This window comes from Abramis brama (genome assembly GCF_963993115.1).
Source record: "Abramis brama genome assembly, chromosome: 2".
NCBI lineage: Eukaryota > Metazoa > Chordata > Actinopteri > Cypriniformes > Leuciscidae > Abramis > Abramis brama.
Genome location: NC_139964.1, coordinates 1,727,316 through 1,739,781, shown reverse-complemented (window position 1 = coordinate 1,739,781; position 12,466 = coordinate 1,727,316). Strand labels below are relative to the sequence as shown.

Below are 12,466 nucleotides of genomic sequence, written 5' to 3'. Positions count from 1 at the left end.
AAAACGTTCAGAAAGTCCAGAACATCATGGGCACTTTACTTTTGAATGTTCTCTGAAAATTCTGAAACAAGATGTTAGAGGAATGTCCAACTTTAACGTTTTGTCACAAACATTGTTACAGTTGGTGAGTTTGATTCATTTCTGTGAGTCTTTTCAAACTCTGTTTAAAGTGAATTGGTTCAGTGATTGTTTTTAATAGACACGACACACACATCAGATACATTTCTGCAGACTTTATTTCTTTGATAAACTCATTTCCATATAATTTCTTAACAAGTTAATCTCATTTCTGGTGTTTTCTCAATCATCAAAGTAAAACCCTTAAACACGAGTCTCAGGGAACAACAGAATTCGTCTGACATTCACTACTGAAGTAAAGTTACTAAACCTCTCAGTCCGAGTCCGAATGGCCCTGAGAACCTCAGAGTCGAATCCTCCTCTTCACTGAAGACTAGAGACTACGTCTATTCTTTTATTTTAAAAGACTATGGCAAGCAATTTTAACATTTAATCCTTAAAACCTACTATCTATTTTCATGCTACTACTTATTTTTTAGATTCTAGTATCTATTCCATTAGAGAACTTGTGTTTATTCTTTTAGGTACTAGTGCCTTTTTAAAAGATACTGGTACTCATTCATTAGATACTAGTACCTATTAAATAGACACTAGTACTTATTAATTAGCTACTAGTATTATTCATAGATACTAGTACCTATTTATTATATACTAGTATTTATTCCAAATGTTAATAGTAAGATTTTATATTTTACTAGGAAGATTTTTAATTGAACTCTCCAGTGGTCGTTCTGACTAGTCATAACATAAGATGAATAAATAATCAGTTGTGACTAATAAGATAATAAATATTACTAGTAACAATTAAAAAGATACTAGTGTATAATAAATAACTACTAGAATCTATGAAATAGGTACTAGTATCGAATGAGAAGTAATTGTATACAATTGTATACAATAAATTACAAAAAAGTACTGGCATCTAATTAATACTTATTATTAGTAATATTTAAAAATATACTAGTCAATTGGAATAATTAATAGTAATAAATTATTAGATGATATCAAAACAGAATAGTTACTAGTATCTATTTATTTGCAGATAACTTCAACCTCGTAAGGAACTAGTAAGAAAATATTAAGAGATATCTTTCAAACAGATCATTACATAAACATGAGTATACTCTCAACCATCCAATCAGAGTTCATATGGTAATGCAGGCTAAACTAAGGCTATAGAACAGGGGTGTCCAAACTCAGTCCTGGAGGGCCACTGGAGGGCCAACTCCAGCAGAGTTTAGCTCTAGCCTGCCTCGACACACCTACCTGGAAGTATCTAGAATGCCTAGTTAGACCTTGATTATCTGGTTCAGGTGTGTTTAATTGGGGATTGAGCTAAACTCTGCAGGACAGTGGCCCTCCAGGAGCAGGATTGGACATCCCTGTTATAGAAGATTGATTTTTCGTAAGAAACTGGCTATGTTGGTTTATCTAGCTAATTGGTTAGCAAATACGCAAGAAAATATGTATGTTTAATATGACATTTATTGTTTTGAATGTACAGTAAGCTATAATAAAGACTTAACTGCCAATAATAAAATCCAAACAACAGTTAAGTAGATTTAAAAAAAAACTGGTTCATACCCACCAGCCAAACAACCACAATACCCAGAGATTGGGATTTTTGGTGAGCATTCATAATTCCTTTCAATCAAAAATTCGGCATATTAATCTGCATCTGAGAATGCGAGTCATGTCAAAATAAGAGTATATGCATTATATAACAAATGCATATACATTAAATGTTTTATAATATACCATAATAATACCATTAAAATGGTTTTAATTTTCCTTGCTTTTATTTTGTGATCATTTTATTCCTTTCTATGTAAAGCACTTTGAATTGCCATAGTGTATGAAATGTGCTATATAAATAAACTTGCCTTGCCTATTATTATACTGTTATTATAAAAACGGCCTTCTGCATTTCAGTCCGTTTCCTGTGTCATTTCTTTGATATGTTGTTGGGTCATTAATATTACACATATTATTTGCATACTGATTATTTAAATAGTACTAGTATCTATTAAGGTAAGGATATCTTCGATCTTAAATGTTACTAGTAACTAAAAAACAAGCACTAGATCTATTTTTTTCTTAACAAGTTAGGTATAATTAAAAACTAGTCACTATTGGAATAAGAACTAGTATCTAATAAATAAGAACTAGTATCTAATGAATAAGTACTAGTATCTTTAAAAATGTACCAGTACCTAAAGAATAAGCACCAGTATCTAACGAATAGGCACTAATACCTAAAAAATAAGCACTAGAAGCGAATGAATAAGTACTAGTACCTAATGGAATAGATACTAGTATCTAAAATAATAAGTACTAGTAGCATGAAAATAGATACTAGTAGGTTTTAAGGATTAAATGTTAAAACGGCTTGCCATAAAAAGACCCATCAAACCTTCTCCTCGGACTGAAAGAGAAGTGTGCAGCGGACGAGCTGCGTTACTATTTGTTGTTGTTACAAACATCTGAAGCTGTCCGAGGCTTGAGTTTGAGCTTGATGGGGTCTTTGGGAATCAGTAGACCATTGAAGCTGAGCTCTAGAGGAACCTGTGAAGAGCAAGAGAAGGTCAGTGTGAGCGAACGTCCTCCTGTTACCAGACACCAACCCCTCTGCTCACCTGTGTCTCCGCACACACTGAGACGTCAAACCTCTGCAGGATCTCCACGATCGCCAGCTTCATGGTCACCTGAGCAAATCGCATCCCGATGCAGTTCCTGGGGCCGAGGCCGAAGGGCATGTACATGTAGGGGTCAATGGTCTCCTTGTTTCCTTTAGTGAACCTGTTAATAAGGCAGGAAAGAGTCACATTGGGTTGAAGTATTTATACAGACAATTACTCTAAAGAACCAACCTTGGGTTCCTAGTGCAACAGGTAAAAAGTAACATTCACATAATGTTTAAAGAATGGAACGTTCACATAACCAATAATACAAATTTGGTTTAAATTTTTTTTAAACTGGACGTTAAAAAAGTCTAAGTGCAATTTTGATTGTTTTGATTGTTTTGATTGTTGAGATTTATTTGGTTTCATGGGTAATGTAGTTTCTCACCAGGATTCCTGCTGATAAACAGTCCTTTGCAAAAGTAATTTAAAATAATGTGGAATGTCATCGATGAACAACCTTGTAGCTCACAGTAAGGTCTGTCTTTAATGTTTTATAAGTTATCATTAAAAATCAATTCCCCTATGGAGAAAATTAATGGGATTTTCAATTCCAGACCCGACTGTTGCGCTCTATTGTGGCTGGTGGAGCTTGACTGTATGATGAGAAACAGGAGAAACCCGTCCTGACCTCTCTGGTTTGAAGCTCTCGGGGTCGCTCCAGTAATCCGGGTCTCTGTGAAGAGCGAAGGTCGGGATCATGACGACCATATCTTTAGGGATGATGACGCCGTTGATTTCCACCGTTTTCTTGCAGACCCGTTCGAGTCGAGCTACGACAGGGAACAGCCGGAGGGACTCGTTCAGCGCGGCGTCCAGATAGTCCATGTTCATGACGGCTTCGTAGTCCACTGGGGCCTTCAACACACAATCAATGATTAAAGTCTCAAACTCATCACGCCGATCCCAACAAGTGTTTCAATGGAGTACTACCTTATTTGGGAAGGTCTCGTCGATCTCCTCCTGCAGTTTCTTCATGGCCTCTGGGTTGGTTGCGAGATTGTAGAATAAGAACGACAGAGTGCTGCTGCTGGTCTCGTAACCGGCGAAGATGAAGGTCAAGGCTTGCGATAAGATCTCGTGGTCGCTCAGACCTGCACAGGACACGGTTTAAGGTATGTGTCTTCACATATGGAAGAAAGATCTTTCTTATGGTTGACCATCTGAGATGCCTCACCTTTCTCTGTGTGTTCCTCGCCATGCTGAGTTTTCCCTGCCGTCTGAGAATCGACCATCAGCTGCAGGAAGTCAACTCTCTTCTGCAGGAATTGAGAAGAGTGGTTTAAAACATCATAACTTTACAGTTCTTCAGATTAAGTGTTTGTTGTACCTTCTTTTGGTCATTGGATGCTCTTTCAGACTTGATCTTATGTAAGGCAGAGTAGAAGAAATCGGTCACAGATGTTTGGAAAAATGAAAAATTCATTTTTTCCAGGACCGGGATGATGAAAGGAAACAAAGCTACAGAAGAAATTGTAAAATCTCTTAACAGGGAACATTCTCAGGACTTTGGCTAATGTTCTGGCAAGATTCTCTCAAAGTTCTAAAAAAATGTTCTTCCATAAAAATTCATGGAATGTTCGTTCAAAGTTTTCTGGTCTTTAATAATGTTCTCAAACGTTAGCACATACACATTATTTATTCATCGTTCATGGAGTGTTTTTTCTTTAAACATTTTTGTTGGACGTTTGTCTAACGTTTTTTAAATGTTACTAGTTTCAGAACATTCAAAATTTACATTCTCATAATGTTTGCAAAATGAGAAAATGGAATGTTCTTTTAACATTTGCATAACCAAGAAAAAAGCTTTTGAAGTGTGTTATCTGACAGGCCTAGTTGAGTTCTTTACCACTGATCAGGAACAGAGGGTTCAGGAAGTCAAACTTCAGCATTTTCTTTAAGTTGGTCACAAATGGATCTTTGGGGTTGTTGAGGGAGTCGATGTCCACACTGAACGCTGTGCTGGTCACCACATCCATACTGTATGCACCGAAGAACCTGAACACATGCAGTCAAGAGAAAGCCATTATTGTTCTCATCTGATAAACATACTGCCTATATACTGTATATGTAGTGAATGTTTCCACTGTCCAGGAGGTTATTAAAGGTGATTGGTGAGGTGTAATGTCTAGTTTTGGTTTTTGGTACATGTTTCATGTCACAGTCATGTTTCTTGTCTTGTCACGTGATTCCCTTGCCCTTATGTGATCATGCCATGTGCCTCCTAAAACCAGCTGTTCCGGCCTTCAGATACTGCATGGTGTTCGAAACTTCAAACATCATCAATCACGTGGTATTGTCGATTCGATACAAGCATCGGTACAGTATGTGATACGATAGTGCTTTGAAAACTGCGTCAGAGCATCGGAGCATTGGAGCTCCGGTATCAACCATCCCATGTCTAGTTTCATGTCATGCCAAGTCAAGTCTTTGTTCTGGATTATCAATAAACTACACATTGGTTCTGCAAACTTGCCTCCAGTGGACAGATGTTACGGAATACAAGACCAACCATGAACCCAGCAGTTTGTTTGCTTCACCTCCGACAAGGGGCTCAATGCATAGATGATTATGAGGATGAATTCTGTGGGCTTTATTTGAATTGAATTAAATGATATTGCCTTAAAATAAAATTTTAACCCATTATTTATTCATTATTCAAATTAATTGAACCCATTCGTTCTTGACTGCCTGGGGGGAAAATTCACTTTCCCCTAGGACAATATATGGACTATATCCTTCTGTTGATCGGCTCATCATTTACTGGTTTTGCGGATGAGGAGCTCTGCAATCCCACAGTACCCTCCAAGCCAGAGACTCTTCACGTCGTGCCTGCCAAGCCAGAGTCTCTTCACGTCATGCCTGTCAAGCCTGAGTCTCTTCACGTCATGCCTGTCAAGCCTGAGTCTCTTCACGTCATGCCTGCCAAGCCAGAAACTCTTCACGTCATGCCTGTCAAGCCTGAGTCTCTTCACGTCATGCCTGCCAAGCCTGAGTCTCTTCACGTTATGCCTGCCAAGCCAGATTCTCTTTACGTCATGCCTGTCAAGCCTGAGTCTCTTCACGTCATGCCTGCCAAGCCAGAAACTCTTCATGTCATGCCTGTCAAGCCTGAGTCTCTTCACGTCATGCCTGCCAAGCCAGAGACTCTTCACGTCATGCCTGCCAAGCCAGAGACTCTTCACGTCATGCCTGCCAAGCCAGAGACTCTTTACGTCATGTCTGTCAAGCCTGAGTCTCTTCACGTCATGCCTACCAAGCCAGAGACTTTTCACGTCATGCCTACCAAGCCAGAGACTTTTCACGTCATGCCTACCAAGCCAGACTCTTCATGTCATGCCTGCCAAGCCAGAGACTTTTCGCGTCATGCCTGCCAAGCCAGAGACTTTTCACGTCATGCCTGCCAAGCCAGAGACTCTTCACGTCATGCCTACCAAGCCAGAGACTCTTCACATCATGCCTACCAAGCCAGAGACTCTTCACGTCATGCCTACCAAGCCAGACTCTTCATGTCATGCCTGCCAAGCCAGAGACTCTTCACGTCATGCCTGCCAAGCCAGAGACTCTTCACATCATGCCTGCCAAGCCAGAGACTCTTCACGCCATGCCTGTCAAGCCTGAGACTTTTCACGTCATGCCTACCAAGCCAGACTCTTCACGTCATGCCTGCCAAGCCAGAGACTTTTCACGTCATGCCTACCAAGCCAGAGACTTTTCACGTCATGCCTACCAAGCCAGACTCTTCACGTCATGCCTGCCAAGCCAGAGACTCTTCACGTCATGCCTACCAAGCCAGAGACTCTTCACATCATGCCTGCCAAGCCAGAGACTCTTCACATCATGCCTGCCAAGCCAGAGACTCTTCACGTCATGCCTGCCAAGCCAGAGACTTTTCACGTCATGCCTGCCAAGCCAGAGACTCTTCACATCATGCCTGCCAAGCCAGAGACTCTTCATGTCATGCCTGTCAAGCCAGAATCTTCACGTCATGCCTGCCAAGCCAGAGACTCTTCACGTCATGCCTGTCAAGCCAGAGACTTTTCACGTCATGCCTACCAAGCCAGAGACTCTTCACGTCATGCCTACCAAGCCAGACTCTTCACGTCATGCCTGCCAAGCCAGAGACTCTTCACGTCATGCCTACCAAGCCAGAGACTCTTCACATCATGCCTGCCAAGCCAGAGACTCTTCACGTCATGCCTGTCAAGCCAGAGACTTTTCACGTCATGCCTACCAAGCCAGAGACTCTTCACATCATGCCTGCCAAGCCAGAGACTCTTCACATCATGCCTGTCAAGCCTGAGTCTCTTCATGTTATGCCTGTCAAGCCTGAACTTGTTCATGTCATGACCACCACGCCTTAGCCCCCGGCCAAGGCTGCCGCCACACCTGAGCCTCCACCCGCTATAGGTCCCTTGTTAAGGCCACGGAGGCCGCGCCTCTCTGGTACCATCTCCTTGGCAACTGCTTGCACTTCCATGGCTTCCTGAACTGCCCCCTCTTAGCCTGCCAGCATCGCCCATGCTTCACGGTCCAAGGCCTGTCCCCCATCACGGGCCTGGCCCGCCATCCCTCCCCCAAGACTCTCTTATGTCTAGTTTTGGTTTTATGTTGGGCGTCGGGAGACGCCCATAAAGGGGGGGATCTGTAATTATCTATTAGCTCCGTTCTTATTTCTTCAGATATCGAGAAGCATTTGTGATATTATGCAATATGTCTCACTCTTTAATATCCACGTTTTCTCCTTGTGTTGCTGATTTCCTCAGATTCTCAACTAGAATTTTAGAGTGTGTCTTCATGATGCCAAACATCTAGAGTGAGAAGCAGAAGTGCATCATCATTATAACATCTTCATCACACACAGGTAATGTTTGATATTTATTAAGAAAAGAATCAAACACACACACACATCCTCCTCAGCATGAATGATGCTGTAGTTCAGTTCAAATTAGTCATTAATCTCAAACTGAATTCTTGTTTGTTTGTATTGTAGCACAATAGTACTGCCTTCAAGTAATGCTTCAGATAAGCGATGTACTGTATTGTTCCAAATATAAGACTGTAAATGCTGGTAAAATGTACCAACAATCACATTTAAAAAGAAACCCTTTATGGTATACCATAAAAATTACCTGAAGTTCTCATTTATTAGATTTTATTATGACTGTTTTCTTACCTTTTTTATGTACAGTGACAGATGCTTAATTAATTAATAATTTTTTTTTTCCTTAGGTTGATCAATAGCGCATTAAAAGACAGCAGTTTCTTCCTGAAGTCAGAGGGCTCATTTCTTTTTTCGGCTACGTACTGACACACTTGCCTGTCAGTTTCTTCGAAGTGTCCGCTTTTAGGACCGAGGTAAGCTTTTCTTTTTGGGCTCGCCATCTTCTAACATTACACTCTGACACACCATATTTCTTGACTGCTTAATGAGAGAGTTGTTTGATGACCAGTCCAGCATTTATCAGTCCTGGGGGAAACCCTCGTTTTACATGTATTTGGCGATCCCTATTGTTGCGGCTTTATTATTGACATGTAAAAGTTTAGACTCCGAATATAAGATGACCCCATTTTTTTTAGATGTATTTCCAAGAAAAAAAAAAAAACAGTCTTATATTCGGTACAATATGGTAATATCTACTGCTGTAACACTTGTTAGCATGAAAATGATCCAGATAAAGACTCACGGACCTCCTTTAACCTCCCGCTGGTGAAAGAAGGCGAGAGGACGCTGCGTATTCTCCTCCAGTCGTCGTCTTCAGCGATGGACACGCCGTCGTACAGCTGCCCATTCAGACGGAAGTTCTGCCAGATCAGAGGACAAATGTGGATAAAATGACAAAACAAGCACAATCTCTAACACATATTGTTCCACTGGCCTGAAAACATTAAAATGTTTTCATATTTTTTAACTGAAGTCTTTAGCAAAACTTTTCTATTCCCAGAGAAACTTTGCCTTTACTCACAAATCTTTTTTCACGAGTTCACACTTGCATGTAATTAGATAGGGTAAAGGTATTTGGCATGCTGTCCGGGGGGGGGGGGGGGGGGCTCCGAGCTCGGATATTTGGCCCAAACCCAGAGCACTCCCCCCGTTGTGGTAGGAGTTGTTAGAACTAGAAGTGAGGAGATGGGGTGGTGGAGGGATGCTGATAAACTGCTGTATATACCTCTTATGTCGTTAATTGAGTTGATTAACTGAATGCGCTCCTCTCGTGTTGATTAGGTTAATTATTTGAACGTGCTCCTCCCGAACTTTGTTAATAAAACATCATGCGTTCCCAGAGAAACTTTGTGTTCCCTCACAAATCCTTTGTGTTCCCAGATAAACTTTGCATTCTTTCAAAAATATTTTGCGTTCCCAAAGAAACTGTTCTTTCACAAATCTTTAGCATTCTCTCACAAATATTTTGTGTTCCCAAAAAAATGTTGCATTCTCTCTTAAATCTTCTGCATTCCCAAAAAAACCTTTGCATTTTCTCTTAATTCTCTTGCGTTCCCAGAGAAACTTTGCAGAGAAACTTTTTGCGTTTGCTCGCTAAATATTTTGTGTTCCCAGAGAAGCTTGGCATTCTCTCTTAAATCTTCTGCGTTCCCAAAAAAACTTTGCAGAGAAACTTTTTGCGTTTGCTCGCTAAATATTTTGCATTCCCTGAGAAACTTTGTGTTCTTTCACAAATCTTTTGCATTCTCTCACAAATCTTTTTTTCCCAAAGAAACTTTGCGTTCTTTCATGAATCTTTTGCATTCCCTGAGAAACTTTGCGTTCTCTCACAAATCTTCTGTGTTCCCAGGGAAACTTTGCATTCTCTCACAATTTTTTTGCGTTCTCTCATAAATATTTTGTGTTCCTAGAGTAACTTTGTATCCTTTCACAAATCTTTTGCATTCCCTGAGAAACTTTGCGTTCTCTCACAAATCTTTTGCATTCTCAAAGTAACTTTGCATTCTCTAACTCTAACAAATCTTTTGCGTTCCCAGAGAAACTTTGCGTTCTCCCGCAAATCTTTTGCATTCCCTGAGAAACTATGCAATCTCTCACAAATCTTTTGCATTTCCAGAGTAACTTTGTATTCTCTCTTAAATCTTCTGCGTTCCCAAAAAACTTCGCATATTCTCTTAAATCTTTTGCGTTCCAAGAGAAACTTTGCGTTCTCTCAGAAATCTTCTACGTTGCCGGGGAAACTTTGCATTCTCTCACAAATCTTTTGCATTCCCAAAAAACCTTTGCGGTCTCTCACAAATCTTTTGCATTCTCTCACAAATCTTTTGCGTTCCCAGAGTAACTTTTCATTCTCTCACAAATCTTTTGTGTTCCCAGAGAAACTATGCATTCTCTCACAAATCTTTTGCGTTCCCAGAGTAACTTTTCATTCTCTCACAAATCTTTTGCCTTCCCAGAGTAGCTTTGCGTTCTCTCACAAATCATCTGCGTTCCCGGGGAAACTTTGCTTCTCCAAATAAATTTTTCATTCCAAAGAAACGTTGCATTCTCTCACAAATCTTTTGCGTTCCCAGATAAACTTTTTGCGTTTGCTCATTAAATATTTTGCGCTCCCTGAGATACTTTGCGTTCTCTCACAAATCTTTTGTATTCCCAGAGAAACCATGCGTTCTCTCGCAAAACTTGAATGATGACGATGATGGTGATTTTACCCTTCTGTTGGTGAAAAGAGAGTAACATTCTTTAATCAAGACGGTTTTGATGATGGATTGATCCATGATGCACAGAACGGGCTGCCTTGCATCGTAGATACTATGAGAAACTCAAACAATTCAGAAAAACACTACATTCAGAAGAATCATTAAGTTTATTATAACTGTACGATTGATTCACTGTCATTATCATGGTCTCATTATGATCGTTATCCTCGGCTGATCTCATAATGTTGAACTTTCAAGCATGTTTGTCATTTCATCTTAAACTGATGCACACAGTGGAGTTATTTCTGTTTCAGATGTTCTGAAATGATTCTTTCAGATGATTCATTGAGATTGATCAGTGAAGTGTCACCCGTTAGTCTCATACTCACCCCCAGACTCGTCCATACTTCTTGAAACACCCTAGATCGAATTTATGAATCCCCTGAAAGCACAGCGACAGACGAGTTCACATTCAGACACGTTCAGAAGAGTCATAAGATAAACACACTGTTTGACACAGACAGGTTCACGTTAGATTTGCATGGATCATTAAAGAACCTGCGATGGACTGATGGAGAACCAGTAGATCATCGAGATCCAGATGTGACCAAAGGTCAGTTAAACACAATATCAGACTCATGCTGTATTTGCTTTATAATAAACTCACCTCTCTATATCTCAGCATCGTTCCTAAGAACGGAATGGGTTTGGGACCCGGTATTCCCAACTTCTTGAACTGACTGTGAGGCCAGTATCCATATCTGGAAGTCACATCAAATTTGAACAAAACCATCACAGCTGACAAAAATATGTTCTGAGAACGTTTTGCTTATGTTATTAAGTTCAAAACATCAAGGTTTTTTTCTTGGTTATGCGAACATTAAGGGAACATTCCATTTTATCATTCCACAAACATTATGGGAATATTACTTTTTAATGTTCTTTGAATGTTCTGAAACAAGTAGTTACATTAAAAAAAACGTTAGATAAAATTTATTTTTTTTTGTCCATGAACGATGTAATTAATCTTTTTGTAACGTTCATTTTGAGAACATTATTAAAGTCCAGATAACTTTGATCTAACGTTCTATGAATGTTACTGGAAGAACGTTTGTTCATAACTTTGAGAGAACCTTGACAGAACGTTCGCTGTTAGCTGGGATTTTAGACAGATATTACGACACATACAGCATTAGATTTTTGAATTGGTTAAAGTCAAGTCACCTTTATTTATACAGCGCTTTTTACAATACAGAGTGTTTCAAATCAGCTTTACAGAGATAACAGGAAAATAATGCAACAAACTGTTTAACTGTTAGAATATCAGCTGATACAGTGACTGTAATAATAGCCATGTCATAACCATCTCTACATACACTCAAATGACTTACTTGTTTTTAGTAAGATTCTATGAGTCTAAATGACTAATTTTTATTGAGATTTTATAACTAAAGATTTAAAGATTTTAGACAAGAAGAGTCATGAATCACTCACATAACCAGAAGCGCCACAAACAGCATGAGCAGAGCCCATGTTTCAGCTGAGAAGAACAGACCGTAGCTCATGGTTGCTGATCCCGAGACGCTCAGACTAGAAACACACGGCGAGGAGCAGGAGCTTTATTCTGATCTCGGATTACACATTAACCAAAGCAGAACACACAAACAGGAAGAACCGGAGCGGCAACCTCTGCACACACTGACAAACACACGGCTCACCTCTGACCAGACTATTCATCAAACTACTGCAATAATCACATGTTTGTTTTCTATTTCTCTTACTGTTTTGTTTCTCTTTCCCTCGGATATCACAGGCTCTGTTTGTTGTTTTCGCTTCTGAACGCTTCTCAGAGCTGAAGTCATAAATCCCAGAGGAAAGAAAAATCACATGATCTCCTTGAATAATGGTTTGCTCTGGGCGGCACTGTGGAGAGCATCATTCTTCAAACATCATGGAAACGTTACTTTTGAATGTTCTCTGAACATTCAGAAAAAAGATGTTAGAGGAATGTCCAACTTTAATGTTTCAGAAAAAAACAATCCATGAAAGATGTATAAATGTTT

At 39.8% G+C, this 12,466-nt stretch overlaps 1 protein-coding gene across 1 annotated transcript; it reads right to left on the bottom strand.

Annotated features, from left to right (window-relative positions):
• Positions 1 to 218: 218 nt before the first annotated feature.
• On the bottom strand, positions 219 to 12,056 carry LOC311077476 (cytochrome P450 3A30-like). Its single transcript, XM_084106006.1, has 13 exons — positions 11,898 to 12,056; positions 11,071 to 11,164; positions 10,793 to 10,845; positions 10,416 to 10,515; positions 8,451 to 8,564; positions 7,482 to 7,570; positions 4,609 to 4,757; positions 4,090 to 4,220; positions 3,937 to 4,018; positions 3,693 to 3,853; positions 3,391 to 3,617; positions 2,715 to 2,877; positions 219 to 2,643 (listed from the first exon to the last, which is right to left on the bottom strand). The coding sequence occupies exons 1-13, from the start codon at positions 11,966 to 11,968 to the stop codon at positions 2,539 to 2,541; spliced, it is 1,539 nt and encodes a 512-aa protein (XP_083962132.1). The 5' UTR covers positions 11,969 to 12,056; the 3' UTR covers positions 219 to 2,538.
• Positions 12,057 to 12,466: the final 410 nt, after the last annotated feature.

Coding starts and splice junctions, on each gene's coding strand:
- LOC311077476 (XM_084106006.1), bottom strand. CDS start 11,968: ATGAGCTACGGTCTGTTCTTCTCAGCTGAAACATGGGCTCTGCTCATG. Junction 3,854..3,936: donor CGAGGAACACACAGAGAAAG/GTGAGGCATCTC, acceptor TGTCCTGTGCAG/GTCTGAGCGACCACGAGATC. Junction 2,878..3,390: donor GAGAGCTTCAAACCAGAGAG/GTCAGGACGGGT, acceptor CCTTATTAACAG/GTTCACTAAAGGAAACAAGG.